The 25646-nt window shown below is 32.2% G+C and overlaps 3 protein-coding genes across 3 annotated transcripts; 2 read left to right on the forward strand and 1 right to left on the reverse strand.

The window, feature by feature from the left end:
* The first annotated feature begins 1608 nt into the window (after positions 1–1608).
* On the forward strand, positions 1609–3190 carry LOC118045928 (uncharacterized). Its single transcript, XM_035054686.2, has 3 exons — positions 1609–1867; positions 2753–2831; positions 2972–3190. Exons 1-3 carry the CDS (start codon positions 1716–1718, stop codon positions 3035–3037), a joined length of 297 nt encoding a protein of 98 aa, XP_034910577.1. The 5' UTR covers positions 1609–1715; the 3' UTR covers positions 3038–3190.
* A 5075-nt stretch (positions 3191–8265) lies between these two features.
* LOC118045929 (uncharacterized) lies at positions 8266–12308 on the reverse strand. Its single transcript, XM_035054687.2, has 7 exons — positions 11447–12308; positions 11272–11352; positions 11004–11180; positions 10112–10285; positions 9742–9954; positions 9544–9644; positions 8266–9202 (listed from the first exon to the last, which is right to left on the reverse strand). Exons 1-7 carry the CDS (start codon positions 11532–11534, stop codon positions 8501–8503), a joined length of 1536 nt encoding a protein of 511 aa, XP_034910578.1. The 5' UTR covers positions 11535–12308; the 3' UTR covers positions 8266–8500.
* A 118-nt stretch (positions 12309–12426) lies between these two features.
* On the forward strand, positions 12427–15407 carry LOC118045930 (thylakoid lumenal 15.0 kDa protein 2, chloroplastic). Its single transcript, XM_035054688.2, has 6 exons — positions 12427–12702; positions 13245–13348; positions 14228–14318; positions 14470–14538; positions 14617–14726; positions 14823–15407. The coding sequence occupies exons 1-6, from the start codon at positions 12507–12509 to the stop codon at positions 14913–14915; spliced, it is 663 nt and encodes a 220-aa protein (XP_034910579.1). The 5' UTR covers positions 12427–12506; the 3' UTR covers positions 14916–15407.
* The last annotated feature ends 10239 nt before the right edge of the window (positions 15408–25646 follow it).

Here is a 25646-nt window from a genome sequence, read left to right on the forward strand (position 1 = left end):
AAAAATTAAATTGAAAAAAAAATTAATTTAAAAAAAAACCATAAAAAGACTGAAATCAACCTGTGTTAACCTTACGAACTCAGTGATCTGAGTAATGAGATTGAAATTATCTCATTCAAGGAAAACTGTAAAATATCATGAAACTCAATTCTTAATCAATCTAATTTCAAGGGGTGAAATTAAAAAATAATTCAATTAAAAAGGATCCAAGACAAAACAAATAACAATCAAAAGAATGAAGATCAAATTTGACATAAAAATAAAATGGCAAGACACCTTGTTATTTTAATGAGAATTTGCACAAAAACTAAGAAGAGGAGAGAGAAAGAAATGAAAAGAAAAAAAGAGCCCTCCATGTGCCTCAACCTTCACGCAAGCCTCATCACTTACAAGGTCTCCTCGAGACCTTTCTAACACCACCAGAAAAGACAAAATTTGGACATTGGTGGATATTATACTCATTGCCAGAGTGCGATGACTTGCTTCATACACTGGCGTATGTAACAGATGTTCTAGCATCTTTGTCGTTTCCTATTGACTTTAGTCCCTAACATTTTTTTTTTTAATTTGTTCCCTTAAATCTTAATTGTTTTAGATTAGTAAAACTGAATTTTATTTTGCAAAATTGAGTATCAACCGTGCACTGAAAATTTTCCTAAACATAGTGGGATCTCCATATCAAGCCACCAAAAAACATTCCAACCCTAAATAAACTCCATGTAAGAGGATCAATTTGTTTTTAAAAAATTGAGACATAAAAGGAGCAGATTTTTCCCTTACTTATGCAATTTAGTCATTGATTCTTTCAAGAAAAAGGGTTGAATATATGTTTATTGTTCAAATTTGATCCCTATATCTTCAGTTATTTTAAAACAATAAAATTTCAATCGCTGAATCAAGCATTATAATTTTTTCTTAACACCCCGAGATCTCATAACCTAGGCAACCAAAACAAACCATCAATCCCAAACCCAAACCCAAATAAACACAACTTCAAAGGAGTAAAGAAAAAAAAAATTAAGGAATCAAAATGAAAAAAAAAATCCAAGGATGATTTTTTTTTTTAAAGAAAACAATATGGAATGCTATTATAATTTACAATATTTTCTCTTTGAATAGTGAAATCACCGTATTCTTATTTTAATTTTTAATTTTGATTATAATTTTTAAAAATATAAAAACTTAATTGTTTTGATTTTTTTCGCTCAAAAAATACAAAACCAACAATCACTATCTAAGTTTTTAACCCCACCTCACTTGGTTTTGATTTTTTTTTTGACAATAGGTTGGATTTTTATGTTTTGAAAAAAATGATGAAGAAAAAAAATAAATTTTAATTTTTTTAAACTTAGATTTTAAAAACTAGAAAATAGAAAATGAAAATGATACATATACTTTTATTTTGTCTTTGTTGAAATCGTGTGATTTCTTTTTAAAATTTTTCCAGACGTTGATGCATATGTTTTTGTGGGCTTAGTCCCTGAAAAAAGCAGAAGAAATGAAAAAGACTCAATCTCAATCCAACTCGGCCCAGTTGCTCCGTCCCGCCTAGGCGCCTATACTCTGTGTTGTTCGTAGCTTAGAAAACCTAAGGGAAACAAAAAAAGGAAAGGAAAATAATAAATAAATAAATATAAAAACAGCACAAGCGGATAAGTAGAAACAGAACCACAGAGCTGGTGATAACTGCAGACCGTCATTGCCAAAGAGATCTAATGGAGAAGTACTTTGGAAATGCATACAGAGGAGACCCTGGCGTCCCACACGCCGACCCCGACAGATTCGTCAACATTTGGATCGGGTCGGCTGCGTTCTCTATTCTCACCTGGTCCAATCCCTACCTTTGGACTCTCACTAACCAGTTCAAGTAGTCTTTTTATCCCTTTCCTTTCCTTTTGTTTTTAATTTTTTGCAATTTTTATATTGCTTGTTTGGCTCTGTTAAGGGTTTTGTACTGTTTATTTAGGAGAACCCATTTGGTTTTTCAATTTACATGGAAATTAATTTAGTTCAGTTACTAAATAAAATCTGAAATTAATATATTTAAGGATGTTTGTTCGACTCTGGTTGTTTTTTTTCCTGTGCTAATTTTTATCTGTTTAAGGGTGTCTTATGGATTGGTTTTCTTTTGTTTTAATTTGCATTTAAGGGCGAAAATCGTTAATTAAAAAAAATCTATAATGAGAATGACGATCCTTCACCATCAAATCTAAGGGTTTAAGTATTGTGTGAAAAATAAAGCACAATTTGGCCGTGGAATTTTTATGAGATATGAAGTTATGGTGTAACTTTTGGTAGGTTTCCCGTATTCTGAACCTGTCTATTTTCTCTTAAAAGGATTAGGAACAAAGTCTTCATTCTTGTAAAATGAAATAGAGAAGATTGCGTTGAATATCGCCCTTTACTTGAGAGTTTACGGAGCTCTCCTCCTTCTTTAAGTCGGTTAAGAGTATTTATGAATTTGAGAACTGGATGATTCATTTAACTTCTTCTACTTTGATGCAACCGTAAAAGAGCAACCTTTTGTACTCTAAGCCTTCAAAAAGTCTTCATTTCTCTTGCTCTTCCAAAATGATAACCTTTGGTTACATGAACATGCATCTTGTAGTTATCTGAGAATTGCTGTCATAAGTATTTATGTTGTTAACGCATATCTGAATATTTTTTACTGTTTTTTGGGGATTTATTTTTGTTGTTTTTTAGCAAACGAATTTTGTTTCCATCTTACATTTTGATACACTTCAATGTGCAGTTGGCATGACAAGGCATTTTTATTTGAGCAGTATCATTGGAAAAATGCAATGAAGAAGAAGGAGCCATATAAATTTAAGGTGCACTATTTGGCTAGCTTATAGTTAAATCTTTTCAAATTAATTACTTATGATGGTTTGTTTATTTTGTGCTTGGTGTAACTAGTTGTAATCTATCCAACTGGAACATTAATTTTCATGTGGTATTTTCTTTGTTGCAGTGGAATAAAATGGACAGAGAGGTTCGTGATTCATATTATTTCAACTGGCCAATCTACTTCCCATAGTTTCAGAAGCATGTTCTATAGTGAACTTTGAAAACAATAAGAACAAGCTTGTGCTTTCCTCAGTATCCCATTCACCTGCTTTCTTTTTATTTGTGCTGTGTACTGGTGGATTGAAAATCTTCAATTAGTATCTCAATTTTATGTTTTTATCGAGCACTGGATCTTTAAGTTCCCTTTTGCAAGTGTATTTAGTGTAGAAAGCTCTGGGAAAGACAAGGTAAATGGTTAATGTGTGCTTTTAATTTGAAGAGCAAGTTGGCAATGAGGAAAAGGAAAACAGTTGATTATGGGTGGTCATTTTACACGAAAAGAGTAGTCAGAGAATCTGAACAGCTTGAAATGGGTTGTAGTGACTTGTCCTTTCATTGTATCGAATGTGCTTTTTAAAAATTTAAGAGATTGTTGTGAAGCTGTATGGTGTGCACCTGTTTTGTTTTCTTTTTGAAAAAAATTATTATTATTTTTTAAATGAATGTTTGATGTTTTCATATTATTTTAAATGTGTTAATATTAAAAATAATTTTTTTTTAAAAAATAAAAAAAATATATTATTTTAATATTTTTTTAATTAAAAAATATTTCAAAAAATAATCATAACTATATCAAACACTGAAGACATTTTGAATAGCATTGTGCAATAATAAGCTTATCTGCCATGAATGGAAAGGGGGCGGCTGCACGAATGACTGCATGAGCATCTCACAAATTGATATAATGGCTATGCATGGATTTTGCGAACTGGTTCTTCTATTGTTTCTTAGATTGAACATGTATGTATAAATTGTGAATCTTTTGAAAGCCAACTAGAATGATTTATGGCCTCCCCAGCTTTAGATTTTACTTAGATCATTGGCCCGCAGCGTATCTTGAATCATTTTTATTTTTCTTAACATAAGAAATAATATTTAAGTATTGTTAACATGTTGGAAGGTTGAAAGAACAAGATTATATGTGTTAATAAATATTATTATTTTTTTATTTTAATATTAACCAATGGATTTTTTTTTGATAATGTAGCCTTTAAATTTTTCTCATTTAATTATATTGCTTAGCTGTTCTTTAAAAAAGAACAATAATTTCAATTCTATTAAAATAAAAATAATTTGCTAAAAAAAAACCTAAAATCTTGTTCAGTATCATTTATTTAATAAAAATAAAAAGCACCAATAAAAATTTGGATGGTTTTAAAATAAGGATAGAAAAGTTATTCTTGTAAATAAAACTTATTTGTCTTATTAAATTGCTAAAAGGCTTTTTATTAAGTAGAGGCAATTTTCATAAAATAAAATAAAATAGATAAATTTATCTTATTTCTTCTCGGGGTTTTTTTGTTAAGTGGAGGCATTGAGCCATTTTCTAAGTAGCCTTTAGACTTTGGCCACATAGAACATTTTGACAGTATCATTAAATCTAGTATAGCGGTTAAACTTTAAAATATCTGACTTGATTCTTTATTTAGCCTAAATTTTAAATTAAATAAATGTGATTAGGTTAACTTTATAGGTAAAAAAAAAACTTGGATAACTGGTACAAACATGATTTAACTTATTTTTTTAAGAGGATATCTTTTTTTTTAAAAAAAATATATTAAGACAACAATATATTGGATTGACTCAATTAAATTTACCAAACCTGCAATCTAACTTGGTTTAATAATTTTACTTTTAAAAAAATAATTTTTATTTAATTATATGATAATAAAAAAATTGATGCTCATAATCAAGAAAAAAAATAAAATTAAATAAAAATACTTTTACTTTTTGTTAAGTGGAGGCAATCTTCATTTCATAAAGTAAAATTGACAAATATACCTTATTTATTCTCATGGATTTTTTTATTTTTAAGTGGAGGCTTGGAGCCATTGCCTAAGTGATCCTTAAACTCTGGCCGCAATAAACATTTCAACAGTGTCATTAAACTCAGTCTAACAATTAAAATTGAAACTGTCTGACTTGACTCCTAATCTAACCCGAGTTTTAAATTAAATAAACATGAAGAGGTCGACTTTGTAGCTCAAAAAGCAACCTGAACAAGTGGTAAAAACATGGTTTAACTTATTGTTTTAAGAAGATATTTAAAATAAAATAAAATTAAGATAACAATATATTGAATTCACCTAAATGAACTTACCAAACTTGCGATCTGACTTGGTTTAATAATTTTACTTTTTAAAAACTAATTTTTATTTAATTATGTGATGATAAAAAAATAAATGCTCACAATCAAGAAAAAGAATAAAATTAAATAAAGCTAATTTTACTTTTTCTTAACAGGATGCAATCTTCATTTCATAAAGCAAAATTGACAAATATACCTTATTTATTCTTGTGGTTTTTTTATTTTTAAGTAGAGGCTTTGAGCCATTGCCTAAGTGACCCTTAAACTCTGGCCGCAATGAACATTTCGACAGTATCATTAAACTCAGTCTAGCAGTTAAACCTGAAACTATTTGACTTGATTCCTAATCTAACCCGGGTTTTAAATTAAATAAACATGAAGAGGCCGACTTTACAGCTTAAAAAGCAACCTGAATAAGTGGTAAAAACATGGTTTAACTTATTGTTTTAAGAGGATGTTTAAAATAAAATAAAATTAAGACAATAATATATTGAATTCACCCAGATGAACTTACCAAACTTGCGATCTGACTTGGTTTAATAATTTTACTTTTTAAAAACTAATTTTTTTTTAATTATATGATGATAAAAAAATAAATGCTCACAATCAAGAAAAAGAATAAAATTAAATAAAATTAATTTTACTTTTTCTTAAAAGGATGCAATCTTCATTTCATAAAGCAAAATTGACAAATATACCTTATTTATTCTTGTGGTTTTTTTATTTTTAAGTAGAGGCTTTGAGCCATTGCCTAAGTGACCCTTAAACTCTGGCTGCAATGAACATTTCGACAGTATCATTAAACTCAATTTAGCGGTTAAACCTGAAATTGTTTGACTTGACTCCTAATCTAACCCGGGTTTTAAATTAAATAAACATGAAGAGGCCGACTTTACAGCTTAAAAAGCAACCTGATGAATTAAGACAATACTATATTGAATTCACCCAGATGAATTTACCAAACTTGCGATCTGACTTGGTTTAATAATTTTACTTTTTAAAAATAATTTTTTATTTAATTATATGATAATAAAAAAATAGATGCTCATAATAAAGAAAAAGAATAAAATTAAATAAAACTAATTTTACTTTTTCTTAACCGAAGGCAATCTTTATTTCATAAAGCAAATTTAACAAATATACCTTATTTATTATCAGGGTTTTTTGTTAAGTGGATGCCTTGTGCCATTGCCCAAGTGACCTTTAGATCTGGGTCATCAAGAGCATTTTGACAATGTCATCAAACTCAGTCTAACGGTTAAATTTAAAACTATCAGATTTGACTCTCTATCTAACCCTAATTTTATATTAAATAAATATGAAGAGGTTGACTTTGCAAGTCAAAAGACAACTTGGATAATTGGTAAAAACATGATTTAACTAATTTTTATAAAAATAAATATTGAGACAATAATATATTAAATTGACCCTGTTGAACTTACCAAACTTACGATCTGACTTGGTTTAATAATTTTACTTTTTAAAAATTAATTTTTATTTAATTATATGATAATAAAAAATAGATGCTAGAATAAAAAAAGAATAAAATTAAAAAAGAGAGATTATGATGGGCATCACCCAAAACAACGTTTACTAATATTAATTTTTTTTTTTATAATCTTATTTGAAGATAAAATAAAAACCAAATGGTGTTATATATATATATATATATATATATATATATGAAGGGATGTTTGCGGTTTCTTTGAAACTACATTTACAAGACAAATACCAAATCTGAAAAAGACAAGGAAGGACATCCACCCTTTTTTTATTTTATTTTGGGTAACCAACAAATCTTGCGGTTGACGTTTCTTTTCTTTGGATCAAAACTTGAAACTCATTCAACAACAGGAACATCAGTACACAGCAGCAGCTGGAGACCCCTGGAGGGCAGTTAACCTAATCATTAGATGCATTCAAAATTTTTACCTTCCTAGCCATATCTTGGCTTGAGCAATGATTGGCTGCCATAATATCCCATGGAATTAATCTGCGGTCATCGCTAAGATTTTCAGTGACTATCTTAGCATCAGACTCAAAGCAAGCATTCAGTGCTGCGTGGATAGCGGCCTCTTTAGCTTCAGCCTGCAAGACTGAGGAGTCTATGCAACCCCAGGAGGCGTCCCCGTGATGTCTGCAATACGTACCTGCTACTGATTTTGATGCTCAGCTCCTATATTGATGGAACTTTGGGAAGCTTCACATAAGGGATAAAATTAACAGTCCTTAACCCTTGGCAGCAGCAACAGAAGTATTCATAGGATTGGGGATTTCCCCCTATAAACTCATAATCATTCCTTTGTAGACATTTATTCAAGCCTCAAACCATGTTTTGGAATAACTGAATATTGCAACATTTACTTTATGAATCCAAATTTGGTTTTTTTAATTTTGGCCACTTTTTCCAGCCTCAAATTTAGCTTTTAGGCCTCCAAGTAAAAATGTTTTGGCGTTGTTAATATTTTTCTTGTAAAATAAAATAAAATAAATTATATAGAAATTGATTTGTTATGATTTTGTTATCTTGATCAGTCCAAAGATAATTTTGATAATTATTAAAAATATAGTTTGATTCAAAATAAATATTAATAATGAAATTATTTTAATAAAAAATGAGATATTATATTGGATTGATTTAAATTAACCTAGGTTAATTTGCCAATTCACATACCTAGTTATGAGATCATGATAACCTTGTAGAAATCAATCAAAATAAATTATGAAACTCAATATCTAATAAACCAAATGTTAAATGATGAAATATGAAAAAAAATCAATTTAAAAAATAAAAAAAAATCACAAAATCTAATTTCTAATCATTCCAATATTAAAGAATAAATTAAAAAAAAAAATCAATTAAAAAAACAAAAAATAACTTGAGTCAATTTACCAAACTTGAGCTTTGGGTCAAGAGTATATAATAATTTTATAAAATATAAATTAAAAAAATTATAAAATTTAATTTCTAATAAATTTTATATAAAAAAATATAAATCTAAAAATAAAACTAAAAATATACGAGTACTGTCGAAACCCATCCTCTAATTTTTTTTTTTGGTTAATAATGTCACGGAAAGCCAACAAGAAAAGACCAGCAATGATGTCGGAAGCCATTTTTTTGTGGTGCTATTAGAAGATGTTATTCTGTTTATATATCTCTTGACAAGTGACATTGGAAAATCGTTATTTCCCTTAGAGAGATCAATAACGAAAGAACAAGCATAAAAGAAAAACAGTAAAGGATTCTTAATTTCTATATCAACTATTCCTATCTCAACTTCAAATCTTACATGTGAAGTTTAAAATAAGTTTTGCTTGCCACTCCGGTGACCTGATGGATTACTAGTAGCCATCAGAGTAACCAACATAGTTGAATCGAGGTCGAATGTTATGGTGATTATACCTAGGATCACCATAGTCAACAGCCTTTATCACCACAGCTTCACGTCGACCATTCTGTTCTTGAACAGCTCCAAACACAATCTCGTTTGTCTCGCAGCTCTTCTCATAGTATGTCTTTGGGTTGGGCATGTAATGCCTATGATGCTGCTGCTGCTGCTGCTGCTTATAACGCTGCAGATGCATCTGTTGCTGTTGCTGTTGCTGTTGGTGATAACCACCTCCCCAATTGCTATAGTAACCCTGGTTTTGCTCCAAATGGTGGTTTTGCTCCACGTCTTTGGTCATAAATGGGTAGGTTTTCTGGGATGTAGGACTTCTGGTTTCGATTGATGGTGGCTCATCTTCATCAGGAATCACAAAGCTATCTTGAACGGGCCACGTGTTTGAGTGCTTGAGTGGTTGCTGGTACTGCTGCTGGAACTGATAATGTATTGGTTTCCTTCTAAATCCTGAAAATATTCCCCCAAATATCTCACCTACTGTCGAGCTAGTGTTGAGGATAAGCCTCCCAAGTGAACCAAAAAGCCCCTCGTCTGATTTCACAGGTTCATCTTCATCTGGAATAAAGGGAGGCCTGACTGCCATATGAGGACTTTGATATGGGGCCTTTGGCGGGCCTTTCTTTGTTTGAGTTCTTGATTCCTGAAAGAGAAACAACATTAGAGAAAATTGTCTTCGTAAAGTAGTTGTAGCAAAGACATTCAAGTTATGAAAACCAGGTACATAAATTAAAACAAATTTATATTATTTAACAAGGAAAAAGTCTCTTCAACATCATTAGCTAGACCATGAAGATATGTTAAGTGTTAGAAATCGTTACAACAATTTTAAGTTAAATAATTGTTGATTCAAAATAAATTCTTAAGAATATTAGCATGAAATTTGAACATTTGAAAATAAATTGTTGGGGTGATCCGATCTATGGAGGTGCCTTTCCAATGAACACTTGGCCAAACGATGAATGAAGAAAGATGTGATTAAACCTGAGGTTCACTGCGTGTAGAAGAAAACAATATTTGCACCCGACGCTGCAACAACGCCAGCATGTAGCCAAAGAATCCAGCAGCAACAAGCACTGCTAATCCTGCAATATTGATGAGTATGTTGTCTAGATCTCCATGATTGCAAGAGAATAAGGTCGAGGAAATTAATCAGATTGCATGTTTGCAGCTATGTCATACCTAAATGAAAACTATCATCATGTGGATAGTTACAATCATCATCATGGAGTTGGATCTCTCGAATTGCCTGGCTCCCTCTATCTATAATCAAGAGAGAGCAACTACTTGCACTGTAAACCACATCAAAGTCATTTGAGAACTTAGCATCCTCACTCGGACCATCAACATGACCACCTCCACGAGCCCACTTGCCTCCAGCAATGGTTGTAACTCCTTCATAAATATTTAATTTAACCAGTCAATGTTCCAAGAACAGCCAATAACATATTCAAAATACAAGGAGATAACTTAGTTCCTTATGTGCAGAATTCCACAACTATTACCAGCCAAAGGAAAAAAAAAGAAAAAGAAAAAGAAAAAAGAGTATCACCTCCATCAGTGCTGATTTTCCTGATAGCCATGTTCATTGTATCCGCAACGTAAATGTTTCCTCTTTCATCCACGGTTAGACCTTTCGGGTGATTCATTCTCGCATCTCTTAATTTCCCATCTACATGTCCAGGGTACCCTTCAAATGATCCGGTGATAAGCTTGGGTCTGCCATCTGCATTCCAGAATCTCTCATTGCACAAAACAATGATAGTCTACTAAATGTTTCAACTGCTATCCTCCCAAACAGTTAAGGAAGAACAAGAAGACAATACAAATCCAGGGGAAAAACTCGAATGCATGCTCTGTTTGCATATCTATAAATACAGACTTGAAGTAGCGTAGGATGAACATATATATGATTTGGAATAAAGAATCTACAAACATGAAAAACAAGCGCAGAATTGGGATTAAACTATTCAAATTAAACAAGGGCTTGAAGCTTCTCCACGAAACTTGATTTACTATCAATCTTGGAAAGCAAAAAAAGAGAAGAAAGAACTGTGGATTAGCGAAAGAAGAAAAGGATAAAGGTGCGCAAGATGAGTAATTTACAAGGCTAAGTAGTCAATAAAGAATGTAGACTTCAGGAATGAAAACGTGAGAGTGCAGATCTCCAAAAATAAGGTATTGAGTTGGCAGAAACAGAAGTGAATGGATTTACGTACTTTCGAAAGTGGAGACTTGTACTTGACAAAAGCATGTAAAGCACAATTGTAACCTTTTTTTTTTGGTATGTTCTCTTTGATAACATGCATTAAAAAGTTAAGGAATCAACAGATGTTGTCGCAACAGTGAAGCTAAGTGTCATGAAATTTTGGCATTGTTTATCAGATAAATTAAACGTTATCGAATGACTCAAAAATATAATGAAGCATATAAACTCATCTTACATTTAGAGAATTGCGTTGAGATCTTGTAAATGTTACTATTCTCTGAATCCAAAAGCAAGAGTTCCCCACTTGGAGACACCTCAACTGAGTATGGTTCAATTCCTAACTTGCTTCCATCAAACACTGTCTCCACTGTATATCCACCCTCAAATTTCATCATCGAAGGGCTAGAAACAGCTGAGATTTCAAATACATTAGGCTAAGAATTACGAAGAACAGAAAAAGCAGGGTACTACAGAAAAATGTGAGCTCATAGAAGGCCCTATACCCATTTTAGTGTTGGATTTAAGTGACCAGAGCCATTTCACAAGGGCAGATACCACATTGGACACAGCGGCACTTAAAATTTCTGTATATTCAAGATAAATCATCGTAAGAGTTGAAAGCCAAAGAGAAAGAAAAGGAAAGAGGACTTCGAAAATAAAAAAAATTGCTTCACTTACTTGCAGGAGGTGTGGCCGAGACTGAAGAGAACCCACTGAGGAGAACAAAACAAACTAGAGCAAGAGCAAACCAGTTTCTACACATCATTGATTTCTGTGGTTTTTCTCCGTTGAACTCAAACAAGAATGAGAAATGCGAAAATAAAAAGAATTTAAGCCTTGCAAGTTTATATACTCAGAAGAGACCCCACAGATGTAGTGAAAGCCCTTTTTGAATGCTGTCTTTGCGAGAGAGGGAGAGAGAACAGCAAGAGTTCTGTTCAAGAAAGGAAAGTAAAAAAAGCAAAAGCAGCCGCCCGAGGGAATCAAATGCTCTGGTAATGTCTTAAAGATTTGTCTCTTGATCGAACACATGTTAAGTCTTGCAAACTAGATCTTGTCGGTTTGAACTGCTTTTTGGCACGTATAGCAAACTCGTTTTTGGAGACGTGATAATAAGCACTTGTAAGTAGTTGTCAGAACGGGGCTGGGCTGAGCGGGGCTTGGCAGCGTTTGGGCTGTAGTTTATTAGATGCATGATCGGAGACATAAAAAACAAGGTCTTCAGGCGATGAGTATGATAAGCATTGAGGTGAAACCAGTCGAGGATAAAATCTCTCTGTTAATCACCCTAACGACAGAAGAAGCGAGTAACAGTTGAAATGTTAGTGACTGGCCAATCTCAACTGTGCATCCAAGTCCAAAAGTTGATTAAATTGATGTTGCAGATACCACAATTCAAAGCAAATAGCTGGGATTTTTGCAATTTGCATAACAAGAAGCATTTCTCTCCTTAATCTTTTGATTCCATTCAGCCCACAATACATTGGCATTGAAGGGATCAAATAAACATCTAGTAATTATGTAGAGGCAAATTCATCATGATGCAATCAAATGAAGTACCAAGTTAATTCTGCCTGCACGGGAGTGCATATCACGCGCTTGTAAAGGGTTTAGGGCTGTACTGTATGTACACACATGACAAATTCAATCAAGCCTATCCAAAAAGATAAGCAGTTTAATTCACTTTGAGTTTGCAGTTCAGTTGTCCTACGGCTCCAGAAAAAAAGGAAAGAAAAGAATGGCATTTCCCCATCTTCCTTCATCTCTCGCACTCAAAACTACTTGCCGCTCTGCATTGACACCAGTACCCATCACTGTCTCGTCTCGACCAATCCAAAATCCTGCTAAATTCACCAATTGGGTCCTCGATTTCCGTTCCAAATCTTTGAATTTTGCCTTCTCTGGGGCTCTCGCACTTGGTCTATGTCTCCCAGGCAAGTATTCCGCATTAGTATTTTCTGCAAATGCTTGGTAGATTTGTGTATGGCTAGTATGTATGTATTATAACTACGCTATTCTGGGTCATGGCTGATTTATATCCATGTGGTTGATTTTGTCTGATATTTTTTTTTATTAATCTTTGCAATATGGGTTTTAACTTTGCTATTTTAAGTTGTAACTCTGCAACAGTGGGTTCAATGTGTTATCTCTGTTGTTTTTGTCAATGTCTTTATGATGTGAACAGGGGCGGAACTAGAATTTCTAGGTTGGAGGGCATGGGTTGACTAAGATGGTTTGGGGTTGCCACGGCAAGGATTGACTAAGATGATATTAAACTAAATTTTGTGAGGTTTGAGGGTGCCACGCTACCTGTGGCTTAAGCCGGAGGTCCGCCCCTGGATGTGAAGTCCAGTGATAAGCAATGATAGCTACAACGTATTAATGATGCAGAGCACTTACATATTTTTTTTTCCCCTTTTCATTCTTTTTCTGTGTGTAATGTATAGTTTATGCTAATAGACATCAAATTTTGTAGGAGTTCGAGTTGCTGACGCAAAAGTTGGAGTTAACAAGCCAGAACTCCTTCCTAAAGAGTTTACTACTGTTATAGATGTAGCTGGGTTCCTTTCTGATGGCCAGGTGAGGGGTGCTTACTTTTCTACTTGTGCCTTCCTGTAGTATTTCTAAATAATTGCTTGCTAATTTTATTGACATTATGTTAATTTATTTTAAGGTGAGCTATATTTGTGGGATTTTCTTAAATGGGAATATGATTGGTCAATCAAGCATTGTGGATTCCTGAAATTCATCGTTTCATTTGAGTGGAAAATTATTTTGTCTCAAACCTATGGTCCTTGCTCTCCTTATTATTATTATTATTATTATTATTATTTCCTTCTGTTCCAGTTTTTGTGTAGCAGTTAGTTTTTCACCTTCTGCTTTCCCTATCACTTTCTTAGGACAAGAGTCCAATTTGATCAGATTCCCCGTGTAAATTAGGCAGGAGCATGTGTTGATTCTCTACCGAGTATTGACATGAATGTTTTTGAAATGTTGCTATCACGGTAGTGTTGTGAGTCTAAATTATATGATAGGCTCCTCTCGACTGAATGAAACAATTGGTAATAATTTGTGTTCAAAGCCAATTGCTGAATGGCTCAATTGAGCAGTTTTGTGTATCATAGATCCCTTTGTAGTTAATGTTTATACTCTTAGTTATTTACCTTCAGTATATGAGCAAGCAAAGGAGACACTAACAAATCCACTTGCTGTTAATATTTCGCTGTAAATCATATTGAAAAAAAAATATACTCCTAACTGTCCTAAATTTTCCAGACTTATTTGGTTTACCAGCACTTGGTCGCATGCATTTTGCAAGGGATCCAAGCATTTATAATGTTTTATTGAAAGACACTGTTGGGTGGCTTGAGTCATAAAGCATGTATATGGTACTGTGTCTTAGAGCTAAATGCAGGAAGTTTCAGTCAGATGAATGCACAAGTAATGGTTATTTTGCAGGAGAAACGACTTGCAGAGGAGATTTCTGAGATTGAAAAGGATACCGGATTCAAATTAAGAGTTCTAGCTCAGAATTATCCTGACACACCTGGTAATCTTTGCGTGTTAAGTTCATGTCAATGGGTTTGATATTCTGATCTTTAAGACAATTGTACCATCTCTTAACCTTATATCAGTCTGTATTTTGAAGCATTCTCTTAGTCAGCTACCCTTTTTTTTTTGGTTTATCTTTTATTTTTCAGGATTGGCGATTAGAGACTTTTGGCAAGTGGATGATAGAACAGTTGTCTTTGTTGCTGACCCCAACTTTGGTAAGATGATTCAAACATGTTGCATTCTTTTGACTGCATCAACCATTGAGGACTTGATTGATGGATTTCTATGACCAGGAAATATTTTAAATTTCAATGTGGGGGCTTCTGTTGATCTAGACATTCCCCGTAGCTTCTGGAGCCGTTTGGCTGGGAAATATGGAAACATGTTTTACTGGAAAGAGAAGGTATATTACGAAGTTGCGGGAATATTTTCTTAGGTGTTTGGGCTATGCAAAGAATTCATTCTGAAGTAATAATTCGTCACTTGATTCTAAAAACAGGGGGAAGATGCTTCTATTGAAGCTGCTGTGATGGCAATCTCCAGTTGCTTGAGGGAACCTGTGGGACCAAATAATTGCTCCGAGGTGAACTGATACTGACATGATACCGGTTCCGGCATGCCAGATTCTTTTCTATTTATACTTCGCTACTGTTTCCAAGTGCTGTATAATTACGTCTACAGACTATATGTTTGCAAAGCACATTTAAATTTCAGTACAAACTACAAAGAAGCAAAACATAAAAAAAGAAAATGGGGATTTTATGAATCAAGTACAGGTCAATGAAGTCGATCATTGCAGCTTTTGTTGGAGTATTTCAGATTCTTAATTTTCATGTAAAAAAGGAGAAAAGACCTAATTTATTCGCAGGTTAACCGGGAGGCCAGGCTAGCTAGAGAAAGGACCAGCTTCGAGCAGGTCGTCCCTCCTAGTGCTACAGGCTTACGAGGCCATCTTGTGTCAGTATCACAGGCACCGCGATGTGCAAACCAGATATATAGAGTTTTTGTACCAGATTGTGTTTGTAAGCTTTGATATTCTGACTCAATACTCCGTTTATAATCAATAAGATCATATTTCATTGAATACTTATTCCCTTCAACATTTGGGGACCAAAGGAATTAATCCTGAAGTAGTAAAAGAATACTACAAGATTAGAAGAATCAACAAATATTTTGCTCTAAGAACGCAAGAACAATTGTGTTGGGGAATCTACCCTGAAAATTATACCGTTCTTGCTCCAGAGCAATTCAATGTGGTCGTAGAATGACGGGAAATATGTACTCTACCATTCAGTGCTTGCCCTTCTCTTTCTCCTGTTTTCTAAAATCTTCTGTAATTCTTCTGGTCGACAAGGAACTGCAAGAACTCCCTCCTGTTGAAATCCGTATTCCTCTTTAGCCTGCTCCAGTAAGCTCAAGAAATCTGGATTAGTGAGGTAATTTAGCTCCACAATAAACCTCTTCGGTTCTTCACCCTTGGTTGCAGTGACTGCAAAAATGTCCCTTCTTCACATCACCTGGAACCATTTTTGTAGCTTCCATCTCTTCATCAAACCTGATTTCACTCATATTGGCTCCTCTAGAAGCTGAGAGCAAGAGAACCCGCCTCAACTTTCTTATGAAAAGCTTAAGCATCATTGCTCTTGTAAGGCTTTCTTCCATATGTTTCAATGGTTATGGATTTCTCAAAGTGTGGTGGGAACTTGGTGTAGAATATATAGTTTCTGTTGCTTTTCTTTTTAATCCAGCGAGCTCGGAGGAAATATATATACTAGCTAGGGGTCTGGGGCATCGGAAGCTTAGCTGAAGTTTCTGATCAAGGACAGAAAGGACCGTATGGACTTGAAAATCAGTTAATGCAACATTTGATTGTTCGTCGCCCGTGCTTTCTGTAACTGGTGGGGTCTTGAAACGCGGTTTACACTGCTGTTTCTCTCAGTTTCCTGTCCCATTAATTTCTGACTACTTAATCCCCACTCCCCTCTGAGCTAGAAGCAGATCACAATTTATTTCCATGATTATAACTAATCCATGTTAATTGAGAAATCGATGAGAAGCTGATTAAAGAGTAAATAGATCATTACATGCAATTGGTCATATATATATATATATATATATTTGAATTATTAGCCAAAATATTTGAGGCTACGCGATGCTTATGCTGCTTAATTACCAGGGAAGGGTGTTGATAGCAATTAATTAGCACATCAGCTCAATTTTACTTTGAGAACGGCTTTAGTTCGGATAAACGACCGACGCAAGATTTCTGTGCTGACTCGGAAGTTTCTATAGTGTCGGCTAATTTGCTCCAAGAAGGAGACATGCATTTAATTTTTTCAAACAATACAGTCCACTGCGCGCGCGCGCGCGTGTGTCTATATATATATATATATATTTTATGAAATTAACTGAAATATAAATTATAAATGACTCAAATTGAATTTATTAAACTATATATTTATTCAAATCACATAAAAACTCTCTGTGCTTTATCTTGAAGAAAAAATAACTTACTAGAAACTTTAAAAATATAAAAAATATCAAAAACTTTCGCATACTTTGATTATATAGATAAAAACAACTGATACAGAAAAAGAATATAGTGAAAAATAGACTGACAGTCGGAAGAATAGAAAAATTAGGTATACCAAAAAAATAAATATTTTTTTAAAATAGATTAATTAAAAGGGATAATTATTTCATCTATCCTTATCCTTATATATTTAACATATTTTTTTACATAGCATTTTAATTTTTTTTTCACTCTTCTATACCTTCATAAATCATCCCATATGTCCTTTTATCACTTTCTGGATAAAAATGTCCTCCAACTACTAGAAGGAAAATTAATTCTTGAATTCCTAAAATAATATTTTAAAAAAATATATGAAAAATCCTAGAAAAACCCAAAAAAATAAAAAAAATTAAAAATTAAAAAACCTGAAAAAATTAATAATTAATTATAAAATATAGAAAATAAAAAAATCATGTCAATGAAACTCATAAATAAAAAGATGTCTATATGAACGAAATAAGTTTGCAGGACATGATTTTTTCAAAATTTTCATTTATTTCCAATTCTTTTGTATAATTTCCTGGGTTATTTCAATTTTTTAAGATGTTTCAAGTTTTCATGTTTCTAGGTTTTTCAAATTTTATAGTTTTTTTTCTTAAAAAAAATTTCTATTTTAATTCTAATTAAGTCTTACAAGTCTTGCTAATTAAGTTTTTGAAAATTAAATTAATTTTTATGTTTGAAAATTTATTTTTCTTTTTGTTGTAAGGGAGAAAAAGAGTATATGAGAGAAAATATTAATTAATATTGAAAGGTATATAAGAATGAGAAATTCTTAAAAGTGCATATGAGATAATATGTTAATATAAGAATGAGAAATTAAGTCTTGGATAACATAAGACATCTTTCTTTCATGGATGATATATATTTATTATTGATAATTACAATATTATATTCATGCTGCAAGTTAATTTTAATTGGATAATAAGCAAATGCAATGAATGCCAAAGAGAATTTAATTATGCACCAATCATGTGGTTAAGGATTCAAATATAAAGCATTGTGATTTGGATAGTGTCAAGAGATTGTGATAACAATTGCTTTTTAAAATGTTTTTACTTGGAAACGTATCAAAATAATAGATTTTTTTAATTTATTTTTGATATTAATACATCAAAACGATTCAAAATCATAAAAAATATTTAAAAATAAAATAAAATTTAAAATGTTTTTTAAAATATGTTTTAAACACAAAAAACAAACACGCTATTAAAAACCTGGAGTGTTTAAGTTTAGTTCACATCATCCTTTAATATCAAACTCCACTAAAACAATTAACATTATTTATGAAACTTCCATAACACTTTTTCAAAGTTTTGACTGTATTTCATATATAATATTATCAATTTTGCCAGTATTTAAATAAGATTTTATCAGTTGATTGACTTTAAGATTTTTTGGATTGTTTGGAGTATAATTATAAAACATGTATATAAAGTTGATTATTTTAAAATAAATAAGATTATATAGATAATGCAATCAATTGTAATTGTAATATATATATATATATAATTAACACTCTATATGCTAGGAGGGATTGAATGAAGGATGGATAAGAGGAAAGGAACCAGGAGAAAGGGATTATGTGGGGTTTTCTAATAATTTCTCATAAATTTATAATTTCTAATCCTTTTAATTTGATTGGATTGGCTCATATTCTTTGTAATTTTAGTATTTCCAATTTAGATGGATTGACTCTCATCCTTTCACTTTATCCAATCCATCCTTCCATCCATTAAATTGTTTTGTAATAAGAATATTACAATATTAATTAAAAAAAAATGTACAAGAGTATATATTCTGATCAATATACATAATAAAAGCTAATAATTAAGACTTTAGTCAAGTGGTTAATGACTTAAAGCCTAGGAGTTGTAGGGTTCAAAATTAATTATTTACCATCCCTAAAAAAATTCATTAAAATAAGAAAACAATAAATAAAACTCAAAAACTTGTGGAACTAATTATTATCATATTTTTTACACAATTTAACTATGGAAATTTTTTTTTTTTTTTTTTTTTTGGATTCGAGGAAACTCCATCCCCGGAAAGCACGCTTTGTGGGTCTAGACAAGCGAGTAAAACCCCGGTCGTTCAAGGCTCTTACAAGAAGTAAACACCTGATTATGAAAAACGCTAAATCCAAGGATGGATTTCTTAAATCCACTCAAAACAAGAAATAAAAAGTGATGCATAGTATAGTTATTGAGGAGAATCCTTCGTGGATTTAGTGTTTCACTTCAGCTCCCTTCCAAAAAAAAATATTTTTAATTATCAATGAGATATTTTTTAAAATGATTTTATTCATAAAAAGTAAGTTAGTAACTAATACTATCATCTTGATAGTCAATGATGCCATGTGATAGTGTCGTTCAATTGTAAATATTGTATTTAAAGGAACCCAATTTAGGTTGTAGTACGTAGAGAAAGAAATTACGGTGAGTATCTGAATATTTTTCTCGTAATAAAATTTATAACATAAAGTAGCTTGATATATAAAGGCTTGGAAATTAAACAAACTAGTTAAAGAATGATGTCCGGTTGATAAAATTTTAATTAGCATTTAACAATATAGAATTTTCGGTTTTTTATATAGTTATTTCTGTCACTTAATTTATTTCTCCTTGATGTTTATTATCTTATAACATTAAATTAATCATAACACAATAATGGAAGAGGATGGAAAAGCCAATGCTATAAAATCCATAAAAAAGTATACATATATCTTGACAGAAATTAAAAGAATAATAATTTAGATATTAAAAAAAGTAATAGCATTAAATAGTTTTATTAATTATTAAATTATTGATTTTATTTATTAAAAAGCAAGATGTGAAACACATAGAAAAAACCTTTTTATTAAATAAAATTTAAGAACCATATAATATCATAATATTAGATGATAATATAGGTTTTTGTATGAATATTGAGGTTTGTTATAATTAGTATTTATTTTAATATATATTTAGTGAATTTTAACTTAATATTTAGACATTATGATTGATAAGAATAATAAAATAATTTTAGATGAATTGTTGCTTTAAGTTCTAGGTAGTAATGAAACTATAACAATCGCAAATTATGCTTGTAAGGCATAATGTTTATGGTGAAAAAAGAAGATTAATATGATAATTGTTTTTATGTAAATAGATATTAAGAGCACGTATGACTTGAAGGTATCAACATATTTGAAGCCTTGAAGAAACGAGAAAATCACAGCATTTTAGTGTTGAAGCTAATGTCAATGGTTGTGATGAAAAAGAGACAGAAAAGTTAATTACAAAAATATATATTAATCATATTGAAGAATTGGGTGTAAATTCGAGAATAATTCCCTTATGGATGATGCAAAGGCTGGAATAAAAAGAATGTTCGAGTTTCCCTTTTTAATTATCGAAGGGATATACAAGGCATTAACTAATTGGCTCCTGAGGATACCTAGTAAGAGATGGACTTGGCATGCATTCAGTAAGGAGTTGAAGTGTGATATGTTGTTGAACAATGTACATGAATGTTTCAATTCCTACATTCTTAAAGCAAGAGACAAACCCATAATCATAATCTTATAGATAACTAAAAGGATGATAATGAGAAGATTCCATTACAAGAAAGAAGGAATGCTAAGAAAAATCATTTTTGTCCAAGAATACTTAAAGAAGAAAGAGAACAATGCAAAATTATTACATGGATTAACAATTTTGCTAAGCATTCCATAGGTACACAACTAGTAAAGTATGGAACAATAAAGAAGGTTTGAGATTATCTGCAAAGGTTATTCACTCAATCAAATCTTACAAATATGGTGATTTGGGTAGTGTTTTAAGATTATCATGTGGTTAAGGATTCAAATATGAACCATTGTGATTTGGGTAGTGTTTTAAGATTGTGATAGCAATTGCTTTTCAAAATACTTTTCGTTTAGAAGTGCATCAAAATAATGTTTTTTTTTAAAATTATTTTTGATATCAACACATCCTAAAACCAAAATCTCTTTTTGTAGCGTGGTCAATCTGAAATCTCATTTGACAATTTCCTTTAACCAGAACTAAAATCTCTATCTTTGATTGGGTTAATCTGAAAACCCAATCTAGTGAGAACAAGAGACAAGCTGCACTTTGTTGATACTGATGCTTGCTGTGTCTTCTGTCTGGATCATGAGGAAAGCCATAATCACCTATTCTTTGCTTACAGCTGGACATCCCTTTTATGGTCAAAGGTGAAATCCTGGCTTCGGCTCTATAGGGGTATGACCACCATTAGTAGTGTTGTTTGGGGCTTTAATATCAGGGGGGAAAACACTGTTGCCAGGATGAAAAGGGTCTCCCTCAGCATTTTTGTCTACTTGATATAGGAAGAAAGGAATTAAAGAGTTTTTGAAAACTCTTGCACACTGGTTGAATATGTTTTTCAGAGATTTTAGGTTTTATTCTACACGATATTGCACTTTCATGAGCGCAATCATCCTCAAATTTCTGTGAGTTGACTGTATTGGTGGTTGTTATGGATGTTCTTTATTGGGGGATGTTGTCTTCTCTTTGGTTTACAGTCCATATAGTCACTTCTTCTAAGCTGATTGTATTTGTTGTTGCTGCTTCTCTTGAAGTTTTGCTGTGCTGCATGATGCTCATGTCTGTCACTCCTTGTAATTTATGGTGCCCAAGGCATCTTCTTTATGTTTCCTGTTTCAGTTGGTGCCCAAGGCGTCTTCTTACCTACTTGTCTTGGCTTTTGCTTTATGTTAGGTTAGGAACCTTGTAATTTATGGTTCATCACATAACCATTGTCTTCTAATTTTAGCTTGTTAGCTATGACTTTGATGTAAAGTTTTTCTAGGGAGTCTGTTCCCTGTTTTTGTAAATCACTGTATACGAACTTCCTAGTTCTCCAACACTATAAAATTTTGATCTATTTATATACTTACATTTTGATAAAAAAAAAATATGTGTTTGCGGCTTTGTCAACATGAGATCCCATCTAGCGATCCCTTTTAACTAGAACCAAAATCTCTATCAATAGCTTAGTTAACCTAAAATCCCATTTGATGATTCCTTTTAACAAGAACTAAAATCTTTGTCTTTAGTTGGGTCAACCTGAGATTTCATCCAGCGATCCTCTTTAACCAGAACTAAAACTTTTCTTTCTGATTACAGGGTTTTTCATTTTCTTTCTTCTTGATGATAGGGTTTGATTAAGTTCTCATTGATTGTTTTTGGTGATTCATGAATGCAGGGTTGACATCTTTCTTAATGACTGAATTTCCTGATATAAAGTTGAAAACTTGGTGTTTCTTGATTATAAGGTTGACATCTATCCTTCTTAATGTCTGAATTTATTTGGATTTTCCTGATGTCAAGGTTGAAAACTTGGTCCTTCTTGATAGTAGGATTGGCCTAATAATTTCCGATCATATCTATTAGGAGTCATAACCATGTTTCAGAGGGTAAGCCTAGATGAAGATATGAAGATGTCCTTCAAATGCAGCGTTACCCTAAATTGTAATTCCCCTTAATTGATCATAAACTGTCTTTGAACAACATTGCTCTCAGTTGATCTGAATGTGCTTGTTTTTTTTGTTTACAATCAAAAGGAATTTGTCATTAACAAATACTAAACATAACTTTTATGGATTTCATTGATTCATCATTTGATTCTTTCTTGCCCCCACAACTGATCTGAATACTAATTGTTTCATTGAGGCATTTGTGCTAGTCCACTGTATTGCTCTTGACTGCTCAACTTTTCAAGGATGATAAAGAAGTGTCTATCATTTCTGTCAAGAATTTTGAAAAATCAATTGATGTTCTTTTTGTTTGAAAATCTTTCTTGTTTTGGAATCAATTCGCACGTTTCAAAGATCATGTATGTTCAAATCTAATTATTGAAATAAAATCAAAGAGATATTAGTTTTTAAAAGAATTTTTTGAAAATCAAGCTTATTTGGTCAAAAACCCAACACACGCCATTCAATACATGTAGTTCTTTGATTGTCTTTTATTTTAAAAATAGAAAATGACCCATTGTAAGATTAAAAGAGTTTTTTTTTTTTTTGCTATGGCTCTTTATGTCAATTTTAATATCTGATCTTAGGTATATCATTTGATGGTACGTGACACGACCAAAAGCTTGATGTCTTTTCCCAAGTGCAAGAGTGTCGAAGTAATAAATAACCCGGCAAGACCGGGGTCGAACCATAGAGAGGTTAATTGTATAAATTATAAATATCAAGACAACAATAACAACAACAACAACAATAATAACAATAATAGTACTAGTAATAATAATAATAATAATACCCAGTACGTGGCGTTGTTATACCTGAGAATGATCTAAAAGATCGGGTCACAGGTTTCCAGCCTATATACTGAGTTTATGAAAAGATCAAAGAGATATATTATATAATATAAACATAATGCAAATAATAATAATAATAATAATAATAATAATAATAATAAAAGAAGAAGAAGAAGAAGATGAAGAAATTAATGAGAACTTTGAGATGAAAGATTAATGTAAGGATTAAACAACGATAAAAACAAATGTCAAGGTTAGAGGATCCACTAATGGTATTTCAAACAAGTATAATATAAACTCTTATTACTCAATTGGAAACCACACATAAAGGAGGTTCCAATCAGATTATAAATTGTTAACATGATTACATTAGTTATCTTATTCGAATAAAGCTAATACTTGTAAATGTTGGCAGGCATTCATGATTATAACTTATGTTAATAACAAATCAAGTTCCTTTCATAGCTCAGGTGTTGGTTATACCATACAGTATGGGCTATGAAAGTGCCAAGTATTTGAACAAGATAAGAACATAAATGAGAAAGAAGTTAACTAAGTAAAGGAAAGGAAATGAAGTGCATAAACTTGATATTAATGAAAGCAAAACATAAGCAATACAAAGAGAGAAAGCAAGAGCATGATCTTGATCTTGATTTGGAAACCAAGATGCCTCAATACATGGTAAGTGCCTCCTTTTTTAGGCCAAAATTTGGAACTATTGATTTGTTGACTAATTGATGAGTGGGTGGCCACATCTTGACTTGGTGACAATCCTTATCTTCTTGTCTGAACAAGACGTCATTGCTAACATCATAATTTGCCCAGAATCCTCAGGAATGTTCTAGGAAATTGTCTCAGCTTTCCAACAAAAAAAAAGATGAGGTCATTTGGACTTCTAGAACTCAAGATATGGGTTGAACATTAAATAGTGTCTGGGCTGCAGGACAGCTTCAGACTTCTTTGTTGTTCCTTCAATTTGGACTTCAAAACGACCTTTTTAAATCTTGGGCTCCTCATGAAAATTGTAGGCCTTTATCTTACCTTTCCATCCATATAAAAGGGACCTAAATCCGAGATCTAGAGCTCCAGATATGATCCAATTACCGAGCAATGTTCCGGTTTGGACTGTACCGGCATCTCTTTTCTAAGTTTGGCCATCTCTTTGTCCTTTCACTTTCAATACTTAAACTCATCAATCAATCCTTTTATTTATGTGATAGGCCTGCATTTAAGATGAACATTTACCATAAATTAAGGTATCTTATAGTATCAAACTTGTTATTAAAAAACTACTACCCTCTCCTCCCAACCAAAACGAGACATTGTCCTCAATGTCCTAAGGTACAAAGATAGAGTATAGAAGACATCACCTGAAACAACGAACAATGAAAAACCTGAAACACACTTAAACAAACATAAGAAATAACAAAACAAAATAATATGCTATTAATAAAACCACAAGACACAATGTTTCACAAATGAAGGCTCAAATCTAATCTAAGCTTTTTACGGCTTTCTTTAATTGACCAATCTAGGCGACTCATGCAGGGATCAATGACAGGGATGAAAGATTATAGTTGGTCAATCAATTGTTCAGCAGTAGCAGCAGAGATTATGATTTGTCGTGCCGAAGATGTTAGAAATTCCTGTTCCACAGCTTGATCAAGGAAAGATAGCAACTTATCATAAAAACCATTAACATTTAACAAACCTATAGGTTTATGGTGAATGTGCAGTTGGGCCCAAGATGAAATATGAAAGATCTCTTTCAATGTGCCCAGACCACCTGGTAAGGCAATGAAGGCATCAGCATGGCTAAACATGGCGTTCAGTCGATCAGACATTGTTGGGACCTGTAGTTCCTCTCCAATTGTTTTTCCAATGATGTCCCCATTTGTTAAAGCTTTGGGGACAACCCCCAAAACTTGATTGCCTCCTAAAAATGCAGCCATTGAAACACCTCCCATTAACCCAAGGCTGCCTCCCCCATACACTAAATGAATCTTTCTCTCAACTAGTACTTGACCAAGATGATTTGCTGATTCTAAAAACTCTTTTTCTTTCCTAGGGCTGGATCCACCAAAAACACAAATATTTCTTATGTGATGACTTGAGGAACTTGCCATTTCTACACACTTCTATATTTGATGAATGTATGGGATGAGTAGAAATGAAGGGAAGGAAGAGAAGAATTTATAGATGAAAAAGTGAAAATGCAATCATACCACCTATATGTAGGCCAGCTGTAGTTTCACACACTCTCTCTTTATTTATTTATTTTGACAAAGCATGTATGTACAAGTAGTTGTGATTGTGGCTCATATCTTTCCTTAGTTTTACGTCCAAGAATGACTTAAATGCCCTCTATGGGTCGGGGATAGGCTTCCCATCCAGTTTTCTTAAAAACTGGCAAACAGGGTCTTTTTTAGTCAGATTCCCAAGACTAAGTCGATCATG

This window comes from Populus alba, chromosome 16 (genome assembly GCF_005239225.2).
Source record: "Populus alba chromosome 16, ASM523922v2, whole genome shotgun sequence".
Classification (NCBI taxonomy): domain Eukaryota; kingdom Viridiplantae; phylum Streptophyta; class Magnoliopsida; order Malpighiales; family Salicaceae; genus Populus; species Populus alba.